Genomic DNA, 27,029 nt, shown 5'->3' with positions numbered 1-27,029 from the left:
TGAAAATCTGTAATTTCCCAAGAGCTGATCAATCTTAACTGTGAGAGGGACTTTTGGTCAAAATAATAGTATAGACCAATTTATGAATGCATTCTTGAATGAGAATGAATTTTACCAAATTTACATATTTTTGAAAGTTAGCAAATAAAATTAACCATTTTAAAGTGAACAATTCGGGGCAATTAAGTATACTCACAATGTTGTGCAACTACCACTTCTTTCTAGTTGCAAAACATTTTCATCAACCCAATAGGAAACCCCTAAACCCACTAAGCAGTTGCTCCCCATTACCCACTCCCCACTGCCACTGGTGACCATCAACCTAAGTTCTGTGTCTGTATGGATTTACCTATTCTGGGTATTTCAGGTAAAAAGAATCATACATGTAACCCCTTTTGTCTGTCTTCTTTCATTTACCATGTTTTCCAGATTCATCCATACTGTAGCATATATCAGTACTTCATTTCTTTTTATGACAGAATAATACATCATTGTATGTATATGCCATAGTTTGTTTATCCATTCATTCATTATGAACACTAGTTGTTTCTACCCTTTGCCTTTCGTGAATAATGCTGCTATCAACATGCATGTACATGCATTTGTTTGGATATCTGTTTTCTTTTGGGTATATACCTAGGAATAGAATTGCTGGGAAAAATGATATTCTGAGTAAATTATATTTGTCCTAGACCAGTGACTTCCTCACAGTTAGAATTGTTTTTTATGGTAAGCTAGTAGACAGGTTAACACACACATATACCTACCGGGAACAAAACTTCTGAAAATAATACCCTTTCTTTATTTAATGAAACATTTAGCTATTTTCCACTCTGATTTTTTTTTAACACTTTCACAATTCATTACACTGGAAGGCAACCTGTAGTTTGAAAACTTCTAGAATAATCAGACAAGATAATGGCAACACCTAGAGGGACTGACGTGAAAGGATCAGCTATCATTGACCAGAAAAAGTCCCAGGATCTATGCTTATGTCCTCTTTCCTGCATTCACCAACTGAACAGTCCAGGACAAGCCACTTGACTTTTTTGAGCTTCAGTTTTATCGTTCGGAAAAGTAAGAAAACTGTAATGCTCATCCCAGAGATGACTGGGAAACTCAAATATGAATTCAAAGGATACTTTGTAAAATACACTATACAGGTATTATTTAATATTAGTACATGGATGGATTATGTATAATGACTGATATTTCACTGACCTATGTACTTGTTTTCAGCTGGAAGATGAAGATCTGGATTCAATTCAAAATCACTCTTCCACAGTTCAGCCCAAGAGTTTTCAATGTCTGTAGAGATAAAAGACAAACTGATCCAATAAAGAATGAAATGTTCAGAATTCTCATAGTAACAAACCAGTCAACAACTGGTCTTCACTAACCAATTCTTTTTTCTCAGGAAAACTGTAAGTGACATAACCAGAGTTTCCAAACTCTTGCTACTCAATGGGTGGTTTCATCAGCATTGTTATCACCTGGAAAATTTGTTAGAAACACAGAATCACAGACTCAACTCTAGAGTTACTGAATCACAATCCGTATTTTAATAAGACCTCCAGGTGATACATATGCACACTAAAGTCTGGGGGCACTTTTCTAAAATACAGCCAAAAATAGCCCCAGGCTACCAAGACAACAGGATTTTCTCACTAGCTAATATAGATATAAGCACTGCAGAAAACAATTTCCAGCAAAGTAACATAAATAATTTTCATTTCAAAGTAAACTTCTTAAAAAAAAAACAAACCATTTTCCCCACAGGAACTACCAGACAAACTATTAAGGAATAAAACTTCCCAGGTGACTCATATACCTAAATGTAGGACAATTTAAAAATATTTTACCTTCCATACTATACTGAGTCCCAAACCATTTCTCCTTGAGGTCACATTTTCCCTCATTAGCACCAGACAGTAGAACAAGATTTGCCTTTTGAGGAACTAGCTGATTAAGGGCTTCAGCAATGACCTAATTGGGGGCAAGGGGAAAGTGGAGGGGGGAGACACATACACAACAATTATAACTTCAATCTAATACATCTCTGTTAAAAAGGCAAAGCCACAGTATGTTAGACACCCAAGATCCTAGCACCTTAATGCTCCTGAAACTGTCTATAGTCCATGACCACCCTAACTGACAAAACTTCATTAGTCTATCAGCAGCTTCAAATATCTTTCTTCAGAATGCTCCAACAGTTCTCATCTCAAATCCTACATAAGAGGACTAGCAGTGAAAAAAGCTACCATTTACTAAGCTTTTACTATGTGCCAGGTAGTATTTCATTTAATCCTAAAAATAACCCTTATTTTCCCTGGTTCAGGAAGGTCCCCTGGAGAAGGGAGTGATACTCATTCCAGTATTCTTGCCTGGATAATTCCATGGACAGAGGAACCAGGTGGGCTACAGTCCACAGGGTTGCAAAGAGTCAGACACGATTGTGCAATTAATAGTTTCACTTTACTTTTCAGACCTATTTTATAGAAAGCACTCAGCCTCAGAGGTTAAAGTTTAAGTAATTTGCTCAGATTAAAGATTATATAATCAGCACAGAACAACACACCTAGAAGTGACAAGTGGAGTTCTAACCAAGTTTGTACATAATTTCAAAAACTATGCTCTTAACTATTATGTATTATACTACTTCAAACACAAGAATCAATAAAATGATTCAATGTAGAGCCTCCTGCAATAATTCTTCAGCTATGACAAGAATTAAGCATAAGATTTTTGTGGGTTAGATTTGAAACCCTAACTACTACTTAAAAACATTTCTTTGAGAAAAAAACAACAAACAGTGGTTCAGAAAAAAATACTTGGACCCCCGGGCACAATCATCCTAGGGAAATGAGAAGAATATGTGGTTACTGCTTCTTCTTTTACCTTTCCCTATCTTCTTTAAAATTAGTAGTTTTATAATACCTACCATCATCAGAGTCCCTCACCTCAGTACTATTAACATTTTGGGCCAGATAATTTCTAGTTGTAGAGTGCCATCTCCTGCATTGTAAAATGTTCAGCAACAACTCTGGCTTCTACCCACTAGATGACAAGATCACTCTCCAGCTGTGACAACTGAAATGTACCCTTTGTTGCTGTTGTTCAGTCACTAAGTCGTGTCCAACTCCTTGCAACCCCATGGACTGCAGCACACCAGGCTTCTTTGTCCTCCACTATCTCCTGGACTTTGCTCCAACTCATTCCATTGAGCCCATGATGCTACCTAACCATCTCATCTTCTGCCAACCCTTTCTCCTCTTGCCTTCAATCTTTCCCAGCATCAGGGTCTTTTCCAATGAGTCAGTTCTTCATATCAGGTGGCCAAAGGACTGGAGCTTCAGCTTCAGCATCAGTACTTCCAATGAATATTCAGGGTTGATTTCCTTTAAGATTGACTGGTTTCATCTCCTTGCTGTCCAAGGGGCTTTCAAGAGTCTTTTCCAGCACCACAATTCAAAAACAAATTCTTCGTGATGGTCCAACTGTCACATCCACACGACTACTGGAAAAGACATAGCTTTGACTTCCGTAAGTTGACTTCGTTGACAAAGTGATGTTTGCTTTTTAATATATTGTCTAGGTTTGTCATAGCTTTCCTTCCAAGAAGCAAGCATCTTTTTTGGCTGTAGTCACCGTCTGCAGTGATTTTGGAGCCCAAGAAAATAAAATCTGTCACTGTTTCCACTTTTATCCCTTCTGTTTGCTATGGAATGATGGGACTGGAAGCCATGATCTTAATTTTTTTGAATATTGAGTTTTAAGCCAGCTTTTTCACTCCTCTTTCACCCTAATCAAGAGGATCTTTGGTTCCTCTTTGTTTTCTGCCATTAGAGTAGTATCATCTGCATATCTGAGGTTGCCAATATTTCTCCTGGCAATCCTGATTTCAGCTTGTGATTCACCCAGCCCAGCATTTCACATGATGTAGAAATTAAATAAGCAAGGTGACACTATACAGCCTAGTCATACTCATATCCCAATTTTCAACCAGTCAGTTTTTCTATGTCTGGTTCTAAATGTTGCTTCTTGACCCGCATACAGGTTTCTCAGAAGACAGGTATGGTGGTCTGATATTCCCATCTCTTTAAGAATTTTACACTGTTTGTTGTGATCCACACAATCAAAGGCTTTATTAACACAGTCTTCATGAAGCAGAAGTAGATGTTTTTCTATAATTCCCTTGCTTTCTCCATGATCTAATGAACGTTGGCAATTTGATCTCTGGTTCCTCTGCCTTTTCTAAACCTAGTTTGTACATCTGGAAGTTCTCAGTTAATGTACAGCTGAAGCCTAGCTTGAAAGATTTTGAGCATCACTTTGCTAGCATGTGAAATGAGCAACTATACGGTAGTTTGAATATTCTTTTACACTGCCCTTCTTTGGGACTGGAATGAAAACTGACCTTTTCCAGTCGCATGGCCACTGCTTAGTTTTCCAAATTTGCTGGTATGTTGTGTGTAGCACTTTCACAGCATCATCTTTTAGGATCTGAAATAGCTCAGCTGGAATTTCATCACCTCCACTAGCTTTGTTCATAGTGATGCTTCCTAAGGCCCACTTGACTTCACCCGCCAAGGATGTCAGGCTCTAGATGAGTGACCATACCATCTTGGTTATCCAGGTCATTAAGACCCATTTTGTATAGTTCTTCTGTGTATTCTTGCCACCTCTTCTTAATCTCTTCTGCTTCTTTCAGGTCCTTACCATTTCCGTCCTTTATCCTACCTCTCCTTACATGAAATGTTGCACTGGTATCTCCAATTTTCTTGAAGAGATCTCTAGTCTTATTCATCCTATAGTTTTCTTCTATTCCTTTGCATTGTTCATTTAAGAAGGTTTATTCTCTCCTTGTTGTTCTCCAGAACTCTGCATTCATTTTGGCTGCATTTTCCCCTTATTCCCTTGTCTTTCACTTTTCTTCCCTCAGCTCTTTGTAAAGCCTTTTCAGACAACCACTTTACCTTTTTGAATTTTTTTTTTTCCTTTGGCATGGTTTTGGTCACTGCCTCCTATACCATGTTACGAACCTCCATCCATATTTCTTCAGTCACTCTGTCTACCAGATCTAGTCCCTTGAATCTATTAGTTACCTTCACCATATAATCATAAGGGATTTGATTTAGGTCATACCTGAATGGCCTGGCAGTTTTCCCTACTTTCTTCAATTTAAGCTGAATTTTGCAATAAGAAGCTCATGATTTGAGCCACAGTCAGCTCCAGGTCTTGTTTTTACTGACTATCTACAGCTTCTCCATCTTTAGCTGCAAAGAACATAAATCAATGATTTTGGTACTGACCAATCTGGTGATATCCATGTGCAGAGTAGTCTTTGGGTTGTCAGAAAGGGTGTTACAATGACCAGTGTGCTTTCTTGAAAAAACTTTGTTAGCCTTTGCCTTACTTCATTTTGTACTTCAAGGGCAAACTTTTCTGTTAATTCTGGGTATCTCTTGACTCCCTACTTTTGCATTCCAATCCCCTGTGATGAAAAGGACAGCTTTGGTGCTAATTTTAGAAGTGTTGTAAGTTTTCACAGAACTGGTCAGCTTCAGCTTCTTTGGCATCAGTGGTTGGAGCACAGACTGGGATTACTGTGATGCTGAATGGTTTTCCTTGTACCCAGGCAGTGACAAATATCCCATGGGGACAAAATCACCCCTGGTTGAAAACCTCTACCCCATATGGAGTGAAATGATTTATTTACCAGGACTAGTGGAGGAAAGACCCTGACCAACTATTTATACATAATATTTATTATATATAAGTCATATATTTTGAAATCAAGGATTCTTATATTTCTCTTGTACATATTCTCAAAATGATTAAAATTGTACAGAGTCTTCAACAGAATTAAAAGGCAAGCCAAGCAAGTTTATGTTTATCACCTAAAGCACATAATTCTTAGAAATGACTTTAATAGATGTTTCAACACTTGAAAAATAGTAAGAAAAGTACCTAAGGAGAGGACTTGATTTTCTCATCATACTAAAGCATGGTCATATACAAGAATCATGAAAAATTATCCACAAGACTATTGATATTTCTTTAGTTAAAACAAACAAAAACCTGACTGAACATAACCTAATTTTCTCCATTCTCATGTTCTTATGTACCTTTCTCCACTTTCCCACCCTCCTATTTCTCTAAAAGTAAGGTTTAGATATGGAAACCTCCTTACTTCTGGCTTGTATTCAAAGAGAAGCTGATCTCCAGTGAGAAAGTCCTGTAGTGGGTACAGCTGCATGTTTTCACACATGTTTTCTACATACTCAACTGGATCTGTCTGTAAAGAGGTAAAATTATTTCACACCAGAAATCCTCATTACTATCCTTAATTTCCCACAAACTATAAATACTTAGCTCTTTTTTTAAACAATGAAACCAAAAGTTTCCCACAGATACAACCAAATATAATGGCAGCTTAAGGATTTGATGCTCAGAATTCTAACATAAATTAGCCAGAGAACATTTTAAGTAGCTTATCCTAACATCCCACCAACCCCCCCCACCCCCCGTCCTGAGCCCTACAACACACAAGGCTCTAATCATGTCACAGTATCTTCATGGGAGAAATTTTAACACTGGAAATTTTAACAATGGCCCAAATTTTAACAATGGGCACTGTGAAGTGCCCAAAGACAAGGTCTTCATCATTTAATCACTACAGCACTGTAACCAGAAACTATTTGTAAGCATGAATCAAAATCAAGGTAGAAATCAAATTTTGTCATTAAAGTCTTGATATAAATGGTAAATTAACTAGTATATTGTCTCAATTTAAAACTGAACTAATGAGGGCAGTCCTAAGATGGCAGAGGTGTAGGACAAGGAGACCACTTTCTCCCCCACAAATTCATCAAAAGATCATTTGAACACTGAGCAAATACCACAAAACAATTTCTGAATGCTGGCGGAGGACACCAGGCACCCAGAAAGGCAGCCTATTGTCTTTGAAAGGAGGTAAGACAAAATATAAAAGATAAAGACAGACAAAAGAGTTAGGGACGGAGACCCATCCAGGAGGGAGTCGTAAAAGAGGAGAAGTTTCCAAACACCAGGAAACCCTCTCATTGGCAGGTCTCTGGTGAGTTTTGGAATCTCAGAGGGCAAAATAACAGGGAGGAAAAAATAAATAAATAAAACCCACAGATTACATGCTTAACTGCAACTCCCAGTAGCCCAGATGCTCACGTCTGCCACCAGCAAGCGGGGGCTGAACAGGGAGGTGGAGGCTGCACTGCTTAGGGTAAGGACTGGGCCTGAATGCCATAAGGGCAATCTGAGGGAGCTAACGTGAGATAGCAACCCAAACCAGGGGATAGCTAGAGAGAGACAAAGAAGGACACTACGTAATGATCAAAGGATCAATCCAAGAAGAAGATATAACAGTGATAAATATATATGCACTCAACAAAGGAGCACCGCAATATGTAAGGCAAATGCTAACAAGTATGAAAGGGGAAATTAACAGTAACACAATAATAGTGGGAGACTTTAATACCCCATTCACACCTATGGGTAGATATACAATAGACCAGTTAGATCTAATTGATATCTCTAGGACATCTCACCCTAAAACAATGAATTTCACCTTTTTCTCAAGTGTACACAGAACTTCTCCAGGACAGATCACCACCTGGGCCATAAATCTAGCCCTGGTAAATTCAAAAAAACTGAAATCATCTCAAGTATCTTTTCTGATCATAATACAGTAAGATTAGGCAATGGCAACCCACTCCAGTACTCTTGCCTGGAAAATCCCTTGGATGGAGGAGGCTGGTAGGCTTCAGTCCATGGGGTCGCTAAGAGTCGGACACAACTGAAGTGACTTAGCAGTAGCAGCAATGCAGTAAGATTAAATGTCAGTTCAGTTCAGTTGCTCAGTCGTGTCCGACTCTGTGACTCCATGAATCGCAGCATGCCAGGCCTCCCTGTCCATCACCAACTCCTGGAGTTCACTCAAACATATGGAGGCTAAACAACACACTTCTGAATAACCAACAAATCACAGAAGAAATTAAACCATGCATAACAATGCATGTAAATGAAAACACAACAACCCAAAACCTATGGAATTCCGTAAAAGCAGTGCTAAGGGGAAGGTTCATAGCAGTACAAGCCTACCTTAAGAAACAGGAGAGAAATCAAGTAAATAACCTAACTATACACCTAAAGCAACTAGAAAAAGAAGAAATGAAGCACCCCAGTGTTAGTAGAAGGAAAGAAATCATAAGAATTAGGGCAGAAATAAATACAAAAGAAACAAAGGAGACCATAGCCCAAATCAACAAAGTTAAAAGCTGTTTTTTTGAGAAGATAAATAAAATAGACACACCATTAGCCAGACTCATCAAGAGAAAAAGGGAGAAGAATCAAATCAACAAAATTAGAAATGAAAATGGAGAAATCACAACAGACAACACAAGAATACAAAGGATCATAAGAGACTACTATGAGCAACTATATGCCAAAAAAATGGACAACTTGGAAGAAATGGACAAATTCTTAGAAAAGTATAACTTTCCAAAACTGAACCAGGAAGAAACAGAAAATCTTAACAGACCCACCACAAGCACAGAAATTGAAACTGTAATCAGAAATCTTCCAACAAACAAAAGCCCAGGACCAGATGACTTCACAGCTGAATTCTACCAAAAATTTAGAGAAGAGCTAACACCTATCCTACTCAAACTCTTTCAGAAAATTGCAGAGGAAGGTAAACTGCCAAACTCATTCTATGAGGCTACCATCACCCTAATACCAAAACGAGACAAAGATGCCACACAAAAAAAGAAAACTACAGGCCAGTATCACTGATGAACATAGATGCAAAAATCCTTAACAAAATTCTAGCAAACAGAATCCAACAACATATATAAAAGATTGTACATCATGACCAAGTGGGCTTTATCTCAGGGATGCAAGGATTCTCCAATATTCGCAAATCAATGTGATACATACACCACATCAACAAATTGAAAGATGAAAACCACATGATTATGTCAACAGATGTAGAGAAAGCCTTTGACAAAATTCAAGATCCATTTATGACAAATACCCTCCAGAAAGCAGGAATAGAAGGAACATATCTCACCATAATAAAAGCCATTATGTGATTAACCCTACAGCAAACATTATCCCCAATGGTGAAAAATTGAAAGCATTTCCCCTAAAGTCAGGAACAAAACAAGGGTGTCACTCTCACCACTATTATTCAACATAGTTTTGGAAGTTTTGGCCACAGCAATCAGAGAAGAAAAAGAAATAAAAGGAATCCAGATTGGAAAAGAAGAAGTAAAACTCTCATTGTTTGCAGATGACATGATCCTCTACATAGAAAACCCTAAAGACTCCAGCAGAAAATTATCAGAGCTAATCAATGAATATAGTAAAGTTGTAGGATGTAAAATTAATACATAGAAATCCCTTGCATTCCTATACACTAACAATAAGAAAACAGAAAGAGGAAACAATTCCATTCACCACTGCAACAAAAAGAATAAAATACTTAGGAATAAATCTACCTAAAGAAACAAAAGACCTATATACAGAAAACTGGTGAAAGGAATAAAAGATGACACAAATAGATGAAGAAATATACCGTGTTCACGGATAGGAGGAATCAATATAGTGACAATGAGTATACTACCCAAAGCAATCTATAGATTCAATGCAATCCTTATCAAGCTACCAATGGTATTTTTCAGAGAACTAGAACAAATAATTTCACAATTTGTATGGAAATACAAAAAACCTCAAATAGCCAAAGCAATCTTAAGAAAGAAGAATGTAATTGGAGGAATCAACCTGCCTGACTTCAGGCTATACTACAAAGCAACAGTCATGAAGACAGTATGGTACTGGCACAAAGACAGAAACATAAATCAATGGAACAAAACAGAAAGCCCAGAGATAAATCCATGCACCTATGGACACCTTATCTTTGACAAAGGAGGCAAGAATCTAGAATGGAGAAAAGACAATCTCTTTAACAAGTGGTGCTGGGAAAACTGGTCAACCACTTGTAAAAGAATGAAACTAGGACACTTTCTTGGAGAAGGCAATGGCACCCCACTCCAGTACTCTTGCCTGGAAAATCCCATGGATGGAGGAGCCTGGTAGGCTATAGTCCATGGGGTCGCTAAGAGTTGGACACGACTGAGCGACTTCACTTTCACTTTTCACTTTCATGCATTGGAGAAGGAAATGGCAACCCACTTCAGTATTCTTGCCTACAGAATCCCAGGGATGGGGGAGCCTGGTGGGCTGCCATCTATGGGGTCGCACAGAGTCAGACACGACTGAAGCGACTTAGCAGCAGCAGCAGCAGCGGGACACTTTCTAACACCATACACAAAAATAAACTCAAAATGGATCAAAGATATAAATTTAAGACCAGAAACTATAAAACTCCTAGAGGAAAACATAGGCAAAACACTCTGATGTAAATCATAGCAGGATCATCTATGATCCACCTTCCAGAGTAATGGAAATAAAGCAAAAATAAACAAATGGGACCTAATTAAACTTAAAAGCTTTTGCACAACAAAGGAAACTATAAGCAAGGTAAAAAGACAGCCTTCAGAATGGGAGAAAATAATAACAAATGAAGCAACTGACAAATAATTAATCTCAAAAATATACAAGCAACTCATGCAGCTCAATTCCAGAAAAATAAGTGACCCAATCAAAAAATGGGCCAAAGAACTAAGCAGACATTTCTCCAAAGAAGGCATACAGATGGCTAACAAACACATGAAAAGATGCTCAACATCACTCATTATCAGAGAAATGCAAATCAAAACCACAATGAGGTACCATCACACCGGTCAGAATGGCTGCTATCCAAAAGTCTACAAACAATAAATGCTGGAGAGGGTGCAGAGAAAAAGGAACCCTCTTACATTGTTGGTGGGAATGCAAACTAGTACAGCCACTATGGACAACATTGTGGAGATTCCTTAAAAAACTGGAAATGGAACTGCCATGCAACCCAGTAATGCCACTGCTGGGTATACACATGGAGGAACCGAGAATTGAAAGAGACACGTGTACCTCAATGTTCATCACAGCACTGTTTACAATAGCCAGAACATGGAAGCAACCTAGATGCCCATCGGCAGATGAATGGATAAGAAAGCTGTGGTACATATACACAATGGAATATTACTCAGCTATGAAAAAGAATGCATTTGAATCAGTTATAATGTGGATGAAACTGGAGCCTATTATACAGAACGAAGTAAGTCAGAAAAAAAAACACCAATACAGTATACTAATGCATATATGTGGAATTTAGAAAGATGGTAACGATGACCCTATATGCAAGACAGCAAAAGAGACATAGATGTAAAGAACAGACTTTTGGACTCTATGGGAGAAGGCGAGGGTGGGATGATTTGAGAGAACAGCATTGAAACCTGTATATTATCATAAGTAAAACAGATCGCCAGTCCAGGTTCGATGCATGAGACAGGGTGCTCAGGGCTGGTGGACTGGGATGACCCTGAGAGATGGAATGGGGAGGAAGGTGGGAGGGAAGGTCAGGATGAGGAACACAGGTATATCCATGGCTGATTCATCTGGATGTATGGCAAAAACCACCACAATATTGTAAAGTAATTAGCCTCCAATTAAAATAAATTTTAAAAAAAAGAACAACAACAACCAAAAAAAACTGGAAAAAAACTTTTTAATTAAAAAAATGAATAAATAAAACTGAACTAATGACTAAAAGTTCTATAACCTATGAAATGGAAATACTTTTGCAGAGGAAAACAACTAATTCAAGTATTTTCTGAGCACCCAAATGCATAGAATCTTAAAAACTGACATGTCCTTTAGATACCAAGTGGCTCTATTCCTACATTTTACAACGAGGAAATTACTCAGATTAATTAGGTGACTTGCTCCAGAACACACAATAAGTGACAGGCAGAATAAATACTAGAGCTCAGGCCTCTTAATACAGCAGTGAACACTCTTTCCCAAAATACTATATTGCCCAGTCCTTTCCTAGACAATCTGGTTGTTCTCTCATGGAACAGAAGACAGAAAGAGAAATAAAGCTTACTACATTCATGGAGGAGAAATGAGACATGAATGTATCAAATCAGAAATCATAGGTATATGCTAACTACTACATTATCGCATTAAAATAGAATACAGAAAAAGTATGGGGAAAAAAGTATTGTTAGCCTTTTTTGCCCCTCCTGAATCATATGTTGATGAGTCACTAAAGTACTAATAGTGTGTGTGTGTAAGATATTTTTTTTCCCCTGAAGTATAATTGATATATAATATTAGTTTCAGGAGTCTGACATAGCGAGTCCATATTTTCATATACTACAGAATGATCACCATAGTAAGTCTAGTTACCATCTGTCACCCTAAAAAGTTACTATAACATCACTGACTATATTCCCTATGCTGTACATTACATCCCCATGATGTACATTACATCCCCATGACGTATGTACTTTATAGCTCAAAGTCTGCATGTCTTCATCTCCTTTGCCTATTTCACTTAGCTCCCACACCTTCAAGTACTATGATTGTTTAAAATTACTCCCTTGATAGAGGAACTGTGGCTCCCAAGGCATGCGGGATACAGAGAAACTGAAGATGTAGTCGATCAGATTTTGGAAATAACTACAACAGGAGGTCTGAAAAACAAAGAGGTGATTTTCATCTCATCAGTCCTAGATGAAGAGATGAAGTCCTGAGCCTTCGGAGTGGGAGCACTGACTCCGAGACCCTAGGCTACCAGAGAATTAACCCTAAGGAATATCAAACAGTGAGAACTCACACAAAGGAAATCAGCTGAATACAAAACCCAGCATCACTCAACCACAAGTAGCACCCTGTACAGGACGCCACATCTAAACAACAAACAAAACAAAAATACAAACCCAATCAGCAGCACCCAGGATTACCACCTCACTCAGCCTTGCCCATCGGGGCCGGGGGATGGGGGGGTGGAGGGGGTGGAACCTCAGCATAATTCTCACCCAATATGAAGCTTACACAAATCCCTGGACAAACCTTAGGAGGGCAGAAACCAAAAGGAAGAAAGAATTCAACCCTGAAGCCTGGGAAAAGGAGAACTCAAACACAATAAGTTAAAAAAATAATAATAATGAAAAGGCAGAGAAATACTACACAAATGAAGGAACAAACTAGAAACAGAGAAGTCCAAATAAATCAAGAGGAAATAGGCAAACTACATGAAAAAGAATTGAGAATAATGACAGTAAAGATGATCAAAAACCTTGAAAACAGAATGGAGAAAATGTAAAAATCAATTAACAAAGATCTAGAAGAATTAAAGAATAAACATAGAGACAATGCAATTATTGAAATTAAAAATATTCTAGAAGGAATCAACAGCAAAATATCTGAAACAGAGGAACGAATCAGTGAGCTGGAAGATATAATGGTGGAAATAACTTCTGAAGAGCAGAATAAAGTAAAAAGAATGAAAAGAACTGAGGATAACCCCAGAGACTCCTGGGACAGTATCAAACGCACCAACATTCGAATTATAGAGCTCCCAGAAGAAGAAGAGAAAAAGAATGGGTATGAGAAAATTTTTGAAAAGATTATTGTTGAAAATTTCTACAACATGGAAAAGGAAATTGTCAATCAAGTCCAAGAGGCACAGAGTCCCATACAGGATAAACCCAAGGAGAAACATGCCAAGACACACACTAATCAAACTAACAAAGACTAATAAAACACAAAGAAAGAATACTAAAAGCAGGAAGAAAAAAGCAACAAGTAACATACAAGGGAAACCCCATACATTTAACAGCTGTTCTTTCAGCAGAAACTCTGCAGGCCAGAAGGAAATGGCAGGATATTTTTAAAGTACTGAAAGGGAAAAATCTACAACCAAGATTACTGTACCCGGCAAGGATCTCACTCAAAATAGATGGAGAAATAAAAAGCTTTTCAGAAAACCAAAAGTTAAGAGAATTCAGTACCACCAAACCAGCTTTACAACAATGTTAAAAGGACTTATATAGTCAAGAAATACAAGAGAAGAAAAAGATCTACAAAATAAACCCCCCAAAATTAAGAAAACAGCAATAGGAACATTTATCAATAATTACTTTAAATGTAAATGGATTAAATGCTCCAACCAAAAGACGCAGACTGGCTGAATGGATACAAAAACAAGACCATATATATGCTGTCTACAAGAAACCCACTTCAGACATAAAGACACATATAGACTGAAAGTGAGAGGATGGAAAAATATATTACATGCAAATAGGAAGCAAAAGAAAGCTGGAGTAGTAATCCTCATATCAGACAAAACAGACCTTAAAATAAAGAATATTATAAGAGATAAGGAAGGACACTACATAATGATCAAGGAATCCATCCAAGAGGAAGACATAACAATTGAAAATATCTATGCACCCAACATAGGAGCACCTCAGTACACAAGACAAACACTAACAGACATAAAAGGAGAAATTGACAGTAACACAATAATAGGAGACTTTAACACCCCACTCACACCAATGAACAGATCATCAAAATAGAAAATTAATAAGGAAACACAAGTCTTAAATGATACATTATATGAGACGGGTCTCATTGATATCTTCAGGACATTCCATACAAATGCAGAATTCACCTTCTTCTCAAGTGCACATGGAACATTCTCCTGGGTCACAAATCAAACCTCAGTAAATTTAAGAAAATTGAAATTGTATCAAGCATCTTCTCCGACCACAGCGCTATAAGACTAGAAATCAATTACAAGAAAAAACACAAACCCACAGAGATTAAACAACAGGTTTAATAACCTAAAGAGACTAAATAATCAACAGATTACTGAAAAAATCAAAAGGGAAATAAAAAAATTTCTAGAAACAAATGACAATGAAAACACGACAACTCAAAACCTATGGGATACAGCAAAAGCAGTTCTAAGAGGGAAGTTTACAGCAATACAATCCTACCTCAAGAAACAAGAAAAAGGTCAAACAGACAATCTAACTTTATACCTAAAACAACTGGAAAAAGAACAACAACAACAACAAAAAAACCCAAAATTAGTAGAAGGAAAGGAATCATAAAGATCTGAACAGAAATAAGTGAAAAAGAAACGAAAGAAACAATAGTAAAGATTAATAAAACTAAAAGCTGGTTCTTTGAGAAGATAAACAAAACTGACACTCCTTTAGCAAGACTCATCAAGAAAAAGAGAGAAGAATCAGATCAACAAAATTAGAAATGAAAAAGAAGTTACAACAGACAAAGCAGAAATACAAAGGATTATAAGAGAGTATTATGAACAACTATATGGCAAGAAAATGGATAACCTGGAAGAAATGGACAGAGTCTTCTTCCAAGATTGAAACAGGAAGAAATAGAAATTATGAACAACCCAATTACAGGCACTGAAATTGAAGCTGTGATAAAAAACCTCCCAAAAAACAAAAGCCCAGGACCAGATGGCTTCACAGGAGAATTCTATCAAGCATTTAGAGAAGAGCTAAGGCCTATCCTTCTAAAACTCTTTGAAAAAATTGTAGAGGAAGGAATACTTCCAAACTCATTTTACGAGGCCACCATCACCGATACCAAAACCAGACAAAGACAACACAAAAAGAGACAACTACAGGCCAAATCACTGATGAACACAGATGTAAAAATTCTCAACAAAATTTTAGCAAATAAGATTCACCAACACATCAAAAAGATCATACACCATGATCAAGCTGGGTTTATTCCAGGGATGCAATGATTCTTCAATATATGCAAATCAATCAATATGATACACCATATTAACAAATCAAAAGATAAAAACCATATGATAATCTCAACAGATACCGATAAAGCCTTTGACACAATTCAGCACCCATTTATGATTAGAACTCTTCTAAAAATGGGCATAGAAGGAACCTACCTCAACAAAGTAATGGCCATATGTAATAAGCCTTACAGCAAACATTATTCTCAATAGTGAAAACCTGAGAGCGTTCCCCCTAAGATTAGGAACAAGACAAGGGTATCCACTTCCATCGCCATTATTAAACATAGTCTTGGAAGTCCTAGCTACAGCAATCAGAGAAGAAAAAGAAATAAAATGATTCCCTTTACTGTGTTCTAAATTTTTTAACCAATTATTTTCATCAGCCACTTATTTATAAGTTAACTTTATAAGTTAACAATCAGAATGCTACTAAATTGAGTGACTCATATTTCCTATGCAAAAACAGAACCCTGGTTAAAAGTAGATCTTCAGTGCCAAGGTGGTGCAGAAAGTACTAGAAGAAAACACTATCCTTTATTTTGTTTAAAGATAAAATTCACATACCATAAAATCTACTTTTAAGGTATACAATTAAAAATAAAGTATATAACTCAGTGGGTTTTGGTATATTTATGAAGTTGTATAATCATCATTTATATCTGTTGATAGTTCTAGATTCAGAATATTTTCATCAGTCCAAACAGAAACTTCCATACTCACTAAGCAGTTGCTCCCACTTACTCACAACCCCTAGCTGCTGAAAACTATCAGTCTGTGTTCTGGCTCTACAATTTACCTTTTCTGGATATTTCATATAAAGTGAATCACACAACATGTGACCTGTGATGTCTGGCTTCCTTCACTTAGCATAATGTTTTCAAAGTTCATGCATGTTGTAGAATGAATTAGTACTTAATTCCTTTTTATGCTGAATAATATTCCACAGTATGAAAATTCTACATTTTGTTTAGCCATTCATTCAGTGAAGGACATTTGGTTTCCACATTTTGGTTATAATCAATAATGCTGCTGTGAACACAAGTGTACATGTATTTATGTGGACATACCTTTTCAATTCTCTTGGGTATATACCTGTAAGCCAGTAACTTCTGGCTTGTAGGTATCTCTATGCAAAACTTTTTAAGGAGGTCATTGTTTTCTAAAGCTGCTGCACCATTTTACACTCCTAATTGTATTACACATTATATATATTTATATATGCTAGGTCCAAGTTCCCATGTGAAATAAAAATTATTTTTAAATTTATAAGTTATAAAAGACCAGTTTAAACAGTCTGAAAGAGCATTTCTATTTGTCTTTACTGACGAAAACAAGAAAAATGTCTGAAGAGAAGATAGGTCAACTTTCTTAGTAAAACAGAAATACATAAAAGCTGAAATAAGCTGAGCTACTTGAGTTAAAATTTACCAGTTCAGAGATATGAACCATTCACATTTGTTCTTTGTTCTGATTAGGTTTTGATCTAAAATCTTTTGGATTCATGTTTTAAAATTAAGACAAGCATTCAGTAGCACTGCACTAAAGGTAAAAAAAAATGAGCTACAGAAAAGGTTATCTTGAAATGTCTTGCTAAGAAGGAACTAGAGGGGCAGAAAGAAAATGTTACTCAACTAATGCTAAAAATCCAATCCCTAAAAAAGGAATAAGGCTATTACTTATGGTAGGCCCACAATCCTTACTCCCACTCTCCCTAACACAGTTCTAGCCCACATGCTGCCACAACAGCTGACAAGAACACCAAAAATAATCAGGTTTTTTTCCATCAACTGCTAAGGTTGATGGAAGGGCTTGTGGGTTCTAGGCATATCAATCTATTTAGAGATTATGTCTATAGGACCATCAAATGGCCAATATAAATCACAACAGCTCTCTGTTTTCATAGAACAAGATTTCTATTTTAAATGACTTTAATCATATAGAGCAGACTGCACAGGAATCAACAGCAACTGGAAGCTTATAGCTTTTACAACCTTGTCCTCATGTACTTAAGTCTTCTTGACTTGTAGCAGATACACAGGGAATTGTTTCTAACGATGATCCAAAAAGGCAGATTTCAAGATGTTCTATGAACTGGTTCTAAATTAGGGCTCTTAATCAAGGGTCCACAGATACCTTCCACAAGATATCAGTGGACAAAATCAGGGAGGGTGGGAAGCATGAATTTGACTGGGAAGAAATTACATATTTTCATTAAACTATAACTTAGTGTTTTTACTCATTTATGAGTATATAGGCAAAAAAATCATAGTAATATTATCAGCATCTATGACTACAATTAATCAAAATCACAATACAGTTGTAGATATCTCAAAATTGCACACTCACTGCTACTTAAAGTTGTAATAATTATTAGATCTACCATTAGATCTTATTTAATAATATATCAAGAGACCTATAATACTAATTCTTACTATTTTAAGTACTTTATTTCCATATTCCTTTGCAACCTACTGCATTTTATCTTATGCGTTTAAAAACAGTATTCTATAAAAAAGAACCCTCCTACCCTACTGCTGGGAATGTAAAGAGGTGCAACCATTATAGAAACTGATGGAGGTTCCTTTAAAACCTAAAAACTGAGCTACCATATAACCTAGCAATCCCTCTCCTGAGCCATTTATCTGGAAAAGATGAAAACCCCAATTTAAAAGATGAATGCACCCCAATGTTCATAGTAGCACCATTTATAATAGCCAAGACAGAAATAACCCAAGTGCCCATTAACAGCTGACTGGTTTAAGACGATGTGATACACACACACACACACATACTGGAATATTACAGCCATTAAAAAGAATGAAATACTGCCATCTACAACAATGTGGTTGACCTAAAGGTATCATACTAAGTGAAGTAAGTCAGATAGAGAAGAATAAATATTGTATATCATTTATATGTGCAATCTAAACACAAATGAATCTATATACAAAACAAAAACAGACTCGAAAACATAGAAAACAAACTTATAGTTACCAAAGGTGAAAGAGATGGGGGGGTGGGGGGCGGTAAATTAGGAATATAGATAAGATACAAATTACTATACATAAAAGAGATAAGCAGCAAGGACTCACTGTATAGCACAATGAACTATATTTAACATTTTATAATAACCTACAATGTAAAATAATCTGATATATACAATATGTAGATATATATATATCACTGAATCACTTTGCTGCACATCTGAAACGAACACATAATACTATAGATCAACTATACTTAAATTCTATGGTCTGTATAAATATTTAACAGTATTGTTTCAATGTTAAATTTTCTGAGCAGGACAATTTTAGTGAAGTTATATAAGAATATGTTTGTAAGTAGCAGATGCATGGTAAGAGGTATCATGATGTCTGTAATTATGAAACCTCCAAAAAATACATACACACACACATAAACAAGAGGCATGAGAGAGAAAAGAGAAGGAAAATATGGCAACATATTAAGAACTAGTAAACCTAGGATGAGGGATATACCAGTGATCATTGTATTACTAGGGCAATGTTTCTGAGAGTTTAAAAAAATGAAGAGATAAGAGATTGTTCTAAGGAGGGGTCCAAAGGATTCAAGAGATTCCAAAGGGATCCAAGACACAAAATGGGTTTTTTAAAAACCCTGCTTGAAACTTGTTAGCTTTCCTTTCATCCTTTTATATACCTTATGCTATAGACATGAAAAGACCATTTCCTTTTCACAATACCCCAGAGTTCCTTACTTATGTGCTTCCTAATACTTAGAATGTGTCTAAACCTTACCTATTTTTTAATACTGAATTCAATTCAAATTTATTATACCCATAAAGCCTTCCTTGACCTATTCCAATCAAGACAAATGCTTTCCTTACCCTGAAAGCACAAAGCGCACTATTTCTAACATTACAAATAGTAATCACTTCACGTTACCCTGTAAAATATATTCACAATATCTGAATTCCCAAAATATAAGCTCTCCATGAATGTTTATCAAAGGGATCAAAGGGATCCACAGATGAAATGACTACACAAATGAACGACTGCCACACAACAAGTGACCTGTGTCAATCTGCCTAATTCTCTCTCTGTTACTCAATATAAATGCTCAAATACACAAGAGTTAATTTTCAGATAGCCTCAAGGCCATCTTGAGAGTTACATGACAGAGAGTGGCAGAATTAAAACTCCAGGGACACTTCCAAAAAGAGGAACAATGTCCACACCAGTTTCAACTTGGTCACAGATAATATTTAAAAAGAGTTTGACTTCTAGTACCTGTTCTTGGTAATGAAATTCATTATCTTCAATTTTCTGAATCTCTTCAAAAATTCTGTGAAAAAAGAAAATTATAATTAGAAGACATATTTAAATTTCTCATTGCAATCATTGGCAAGAAAAGAGAAGTATAAAAATAAACAGAATGCCCACATAACCTGTATATTTAACATACATTCACATGTAGAATAATAAGGGTATGGAACCAATAACAGAAATCTAAAAGTGAAAAGTATTAGTCACTCAGTCGTGTCTGACTCTTTGTGACCCTATGGACTGTAGGCTACCTGGCTCCTCTGTCTATAAGGGTTCTCTAGGCAAGAATACTGGAGTGGGCTGCCATTCCCTTCTCCAGGGGATCTTCCTGACCTGGGATGGAACCTGGGTCTCCTGCACTGCAGGCAGATTCTTTTACCATCTGAGCCACCAGGGGAGTCCCTAGGTAAGTGAAGTTTAAGCAAGAAATGCCTGGAACACCATCAAGGTAGGCCTAATCCATGTCGATTGGCAGCCTGAAGGCTAAAACATACTAGGATTGACCCTTGGTCTAATTCTAATAAGTATATATATATATGTATATATATATATAAATATTACCTTTTCTCTGGGCCAAGCTTTTGCAGCATTTTTAAATACTGGAAGACAGTATGAGCAACCTAAAAACAAAGCATCTAATTATACTGTTGCATAAAGTGATATCTACATAACTTAAAAACCCCTCCATTTTAATTATTTACCTCATAGAAATGTTCATAACCCTCATCAGTCAATGTAATAGAAATGCTGAACACTGAGTAAGTAGAATTTTGCTCGAATCCTGTCTCACCATTTCCACCAAAGAGTGCAAGAGCCCAGCACCTACAGTGAGGAGAAAAAATTATTCCAATCGGTATCTTGGGATTGACAGTCCACAAATGCTTCAAATTAACAAACTAGGTAGGCCTTCTATGTAAAATTTGGGAAGCCCAGACTTTGAAGCAAACATGGCTTCCAACAGTAAGTTTAAAAGTACAATTTTTTTACAAAGTACAAAGCTTCCCAAGGAATTGTAGTGCATACAGAAATGACCAGAAGGAAATAATAGTTGTATTTACTCCTTCAATGGAAACCCTAATATTATAACATAGTAAAATATTAAGTTTCATGAAGCTACAGTAATTTTTTGTTGAAGAGAACAGCATAAAATATTTAAAAGCATGTTTTCTGGAAAGCATTTCTCTCTCTCTCTCTCTTTTTTGGCCACACTGCTCAGCTTGCAGGATCTTGGTTCCCCCACCAGGGACTGAATCTGGGCCCTTGACAGTTAAAGCATGGAGTCCTAACCACTGGACTGCCAGGGATTTCCCCTGGGAGGCATTTCTCACATCTCATTTTGAATGATCTCCCAGAAGAAGCCTTAAAAAGCACTTCAGATACATCCCTACTTAGAATGTTAAGTAAGCTCTTTGAGACCATCAGCTAACCTGACTGCACAGGTTATATAGGAAAAAATCAGTAAGACTATATTTTTTCTAACTAGAATAATCCTGAAAGTCTAAAATAAGAAAAGAGGAAGCCAGAATGAAAAATTTGAAATTCTAATAAAGTACAGTAAGATTAAAAGGTTATATAAATCTAAAATCATATAACATTTATTATATAAAGAATATATTTAATTTCATTCCCTTTTTTTACTAGTAACTCTGCCCCTCGGCTTTCTTTGAATAATTTAGTACACAAGTCTTTAAATTTCTCATCCACCTTCCATTCTTACAAGGAATTACTTTAATGTGTTTTGGTCCTGATTCTAAAGTTATATTTCTATTATTTGACTAGGTAACTTAAACAAGTGCTTAAATGCTTTAGGAAACGTTCTGGCTATTTTCTAAAACACATGGCTGTTCACAGTTCCACATATCTCTATAATTTATCCACCCAATGAAGTTTTCATTAAAGTCCACCTTCTGGGGTGAGAAAGGCTGGAGATCCACAGCATTTAAAATTGACTTTATTATTGTTCAAATGCAAATTCTTGATTAGAGCTAACCTTTTATGTAATTCAGGACTCATGGTTCTATAAAACTGTTGTCTATTATTTTTAAGAGATTGCTACACTGAAAATATTTATTAAATACTTGCTTTTTTCTAAGGTAAGAAAGAATGCTGCCTTTGCCTTCATGTCCAACCAGCCAAGAGATATAATGAAGTGGTTTCACCCTTTAAAAAAAAAAGTTAAGATCAGAAATTTTAAAATATTAAGGTATAAATACCTTAATTTTACTTTAGAAAATCTTACTTCTGAGACTGATATTTGAGAATGTGGTTATAACTTGTTTTCACATAAATTCCATTAAATATGAAATTATAATTAATTTGATAGCAGCAAGACAGAAACACTTGCTTCTTTGTCAAAATAAATTTTTCCCCACAAAAGCTAATTTACTGGAAGTTCATATATCTGGAATAAACATTGGGTTAAAACAAATACACAGTCTATTAAGAAAAAAACAACTAGATCAAAACATATAGAAATGGTACAGTCTTTGGAAAACAGAATCATGGATGACTTTTTTCCACTTTTTAGTAGTTCTCAAGATTTCTACAATGAATTACACTTTAGTAATCAGGCAGAGGATAAACAAGGCTTTGCTAATTAAGAAAACAGAATAAGAAAATACAAAAAAGAGGAAGAATGGTGTATATATAGTATAATTCCATTTCCATAAAAAGATATGTTTTATATTTATTATTTTAATGTCTGAAGGATATACAAGAATCTATTAATGTTAGGCATATTTGTGAGGACAGAGGAGATGCAGAGTTTTACTTTTTACGTAATATTCTTTGTCCTTAATATTACATAAGCATACTATTTTTCTAATCAAAATTCAAAACAAATAGAATAAACTTTTAAATATGCATATGATCATTTTAACATTTTTTTGGATACTCTAACATACAATCAATGAATATTACTACTTCCTATATTATCCCTACACTAAAAAAAATAAACAGACAATACACATGTTCTCTGCTTTCTAAATGGAGGCATACTGATCTTGTTTGTTAACTTCAAGGGACTAGATTGTTAAAAGCATTTTTTACTGAACTGAGCTTAAGCAAAACACATTACTTTTCTTTCCTTCTGCTTGTGAGTCTTCTTGGGTTTGTTTTGTTGGTAATAGTTTTAGAAACTTAAGCTAACTTTTTATCAGTTCATTAGCATTTATTTCTAACGAGAGAAGCCTTTGTACCCACTTAATGATCCTAACCTTTAAAGAATTTCTTAGCTCATGTATATGGCTCCTATAAGATAATTGTAAGAATAAACTGAAATGTTTTCCTAACTTCTACAAATCTGACCTAACTCATTCCCAACTCAAGTAAGTTCTTGAGATTTATGCTGTAGTTGTATGCCACGCTCAAAATTACTTAATTTTACTTTTCACAACATCAAACTAAATGGTCACCACTAATAAATAAATCATAAGCTAATATATATTTATACTCAAAGTACTAAAGAAATTATTACAAAAGTTAGCATTCACACTGAGATACTTAAAACACTCAGGAAAAACAACTAATCCTAAGAAAACTCTAGCTTTTATATCCAGGAAGATATTAAAACATATAGCAAAGGCAAAAATCCTGAAGTAGTGGTGTCCCAGTTTATCATCTTACCTGCATTTATAAATCTGGACTGCCCAAATTTAAACCACTCAGTATGCTTTTAAAATATGATTCTCAGTCAGTATCTAATGGAGTAAATTTGCCTTTGAAATCTTACCTGTAATGCTGCTGTTGAGGGGGAAGTGCCCATGTGATGGTCAAAGCATGGATTTTTCTAATTGGAACAACTGAACAAAAATATTTTTCAGAAGAGCAGACGTAAGTGTTTCTCCACAACTTATATATACTATGTTACATGAAATTTAAAAAAATTCTATATATTTCATCCTCTAATAAGCAGGGGAAAGTTAAACACAATGCAATTATTATTTCAAGTTGCCAATTTTCCACTTTGAATACTGCAATTTTGTAAATTTCTTTTCAATTTGGTTTCACAGATAGAGAAGGCATGGATAAAAGAACTATGAAAATATGAACACCCCTAAGGATGGATCCCTTTTTGCAAGAACAGGTACATGACTAGGAATAAGGAGACCCATGGCTGAAATCTAGCTCTACTACTATCTTGCTATGTGAGTTTATAGGACTTTGAGAAAATAAACTGCATTTAACTCCTTCTGAATTGGTTATGGTATGATGAGTTGGGGTAAATTAAAGTAACTCTAAGATTCTTCCCAGTGCTACTATTCTACAATTCTTTGAAGAGAAAATCTACAGTCAGAAAAAATACAACCAAAAATAAGCTGTCTCTGGGAAGAGTCAGCTTAGAATGGAGGCAGCAGCAAATAAAGTGTGTGACAAAAGTCACTGGTCAGAGAAAACAAAGAGGAAAGAGACTGGCAACTGGGGTGAAGAAGAAAGAGAAGGGAATAATTAGCCAATTAGGAGAAACAAAAATATTTGTCATGATAAAAAAAAAAGTAAAGAAAGAGAAATGGTGAATTAGGAATGCTTTTGCAATATTTACTATAGGCAAACTGTTAAGCAAATTATAGCATAACCATGTAATGGCTCATTGGGTGGTTATTACAAACATAATATTAAATGAAAAAAGCAAGAGACAGAAGTGTATATACTTTATAATCTTAACTATGTTATGAAAATATAAGTATAGAGACTCGAAAGAAAATTTGCCAAAACTACTTCTCTGGATGGTAAGATTTACGGGTGACTCCCCCTACCCATTTTTTTTAACACTAAATTTGTCTCATTTAATAAAAATTAGTTTTACAGTGAAGATAAACAGAAGTTATTTCCAAAGTGTTTTCCCATCCTCTATTTTTGTCTTTAAAAGGCAAAAAAGAGCAGAATATAGATAAAATAAAGTAGGAAAGAAACAAAAAAACACCAAGAACAAGAGGAAATGAGAGAAAAATAGGAAGAAAGCACAAGACAGAGTCAAGCAGCATCAAGGTACCAGACCAATGAATCTGCTACTAGTTAGTGGCCTGCTATCTGTCACTAGTTGGATTTCCATTGTCTATCTACTTCCTTTCCAATCTAGCTGTACTTTCTGTTGTATTCTCATTTTCAAAGAAAATTGGCAGCCCCGATTAAGTTTTAGAGAATGTGCTAAAGTTATTTCAAATAGTTTTAAACCTTTGGTTCACGAACCTCTATAAAGTTTGTTAAATGCTGGTGTGTCAAATGGATCCGTTAAATGGCCAAAGTTTGGTTTGGGTAACCCACTGAAAATAAAACAAATACATTAAAATTTAATTGGCAAAAGCCTTTATAAGCAGTATTTTTAGGGATACCTAAACTGATAGGTATTTATAATCTATTCTATGTGCCCCTGGTTGAGAAGCATCCTAGGCATAAGCGAATAGATGGCAAGAAAGCCACAAAATCCTGAACTACACAAACTATTCTTAACTTCAACCCCAATAACTCAAATACTTTTAAAACTCATGGGAGACAGAAAACAATGAATTGAAGGGACCTCCCCTCCCAATATTTACTGTCTCTATCAGTCCCATTCAACTTTAGTTCTCGTCTTAGTAGAAAGCCATTTCAGAGAGAAAGTTTATACCAGAGATATTTTTTTGATACAACAAATACACACTGAGTGATTCTTAGGAATCAAGTATGATATTAAGCACTGTGGTATTTAAAAAACTTGGATTCTTCCTTCTAAAGGCTTTGCACACAGTTGAATATACTGTTAACTAATATTTCTCCTAAACACGGTCAATATGAAATCAGTATTAATTACCCAGAAGACTTTTTAACCTGTCTGATTAAGGAACCAAAGTTCTTAATGAATAATATTTAAAAGAATTTTTTAAATTTAAAATTCTTATCAGGGATTGACCAACAAGACCTAGTGAATCCCTCTATTCTATATGTGTTGTGCTTAGGTGCTCAGTCTTATCTGACTCTTTGTGACCTCATGGACAATAGCCCGCCAGGCTCCTCTGTCCATGGGGAGAATGGACAGAATTCTCCAGGCAAGAATACTGGAGTGGGAGGCCATCCCCTCCTCCAGGGCGTCTTCCCAACCCAGGAATCAAACCCAGGTCTTGCATACTGCAAGCAGATTCTTTACCATCTCAGCCACCAGGGAAGTCTCTCTATTTGAAACACACTTCAATCTGTCACTTGATACTTAAGGAGCTAATATTCATTTTTTATAAAAACAAACAAAACAACCCCATAATGTTGGCATGGCTTTCATTATCTTTCCTTACTTAAAAGTACTGTATGAATGGAAATTTACATTAAGCAAGATAATAATAACCAATCAGTTGTTATTACAAATTATTCTAACATTTTAAAAACTAATTTCTCTTTCATAAATTTAAAACAAATTGTCTTGGAATGAAGAACTGGAAAAGTCTAGCCTACTCACCTGATACAAGAAAAAAACAATCTGATTTCATTTAGTTTACTAAAATGCAAACTGCTAAGAGTGAGAAGAGAAACTTATTTGCTTAAGACTTAAATTTTTCGTATTCTCTGTAATAAAAAATATAACAATAAAGTATCTTTTAAATATGCGTATTATTTTTATGAATTTGAAGTGGACCAAAAAATAGAAGCTTTCTGAGCTGGAACTCTACATCCAATTTTGAATAAAAGGCAATTTGATTTAAATATATGCAACAGGCTTTTCAGGTAATATGTAAAGTGAATCATCATCTACAAGACTATTCTTTTGTGAGGGAAAAGCATTCCAAGTTCCAAACCACTGACTTAAAAAACAAACCTTCAGAACATAATTTGTTCTGAGGCAAGGGATACATGTAAGTATATGTATATTCTACCTCTCAATACAATAATACAGTTTCAAGCACGGGACACAGTAACAGAAAAGCTCTGAAGAAACATAAAATGAGGCATAAATTCTTCAGAGTTACTGCTTA

General features: G+C 35.6%; 1 protein-coding gene across 2 annotated transcripts in view; it reads right to left on the bottom strand.

Annotated features, from left to right (window-relative positions):
* The window catches only part of NRDC (nardilysin convertase), a 114,489-nt gene that overhangs the window by 13,226 nt on the left and 74,234 nt on the right, over window positions 1-27,029 (bottom strand). For both annotated transcript variants that reach the window (XM_068966685.1, XM_068966686.1), the window contains 9 exons: window positions 25,279-25,352; window positions 23,822-23,891; window positions 22,174-22,251; window positions 20,793-20,913; window positions 20,653-20,711; window positions 20,056-20,110; window positions 6,194-6,298; window positions 1,863-1,986; window positions 1,222-1,308 (listed from right to left, as the gene is read on the bottom strand). In XM_068966685.1, the coding sequence (XP_068822786.1) occupies window positions 1,222-1,308; window positions 1,863-1,986; window positions 6,194-6,298; window positions 20,056-20,110; window positions 20,653-20,711; window positions 20,793-20,913; window positions 22,174-22,251; window positions 23,822-23,891; window positions 25,279-25,352 (773 nt within the window). The remainder of the gene's footprint in view (window positions 1-1,221; window positions 1,309-1,862; window positions 1,987-6,193; window positions 6,299-20,055; window positions 20,111-20,652; window positions 20,712-20,792; window positions 20,914-22,173; window positions 22,252-23,821; window positions 23,892-25,278; window positions 25,353-27,029) is intronic.

The sequence above is a fragment of the Capricornis sumatraensis genome, chromosome 2, assembly GCF_032405125.1.
Source record: "Capricornis sumatraensis isolate serow.1 chromosome 2, serow.2, whole genome shotgun sequence".
Lineage (NCBI taxonomy): Eukaryota > Metazoa > Chordata > Mammalia > Artiodactyla > Bovidae > Capricornis > Capricornis sumatraensis.
This window is presented reverse-complemented; position numbering and strand designations above follow the sequence as displayed.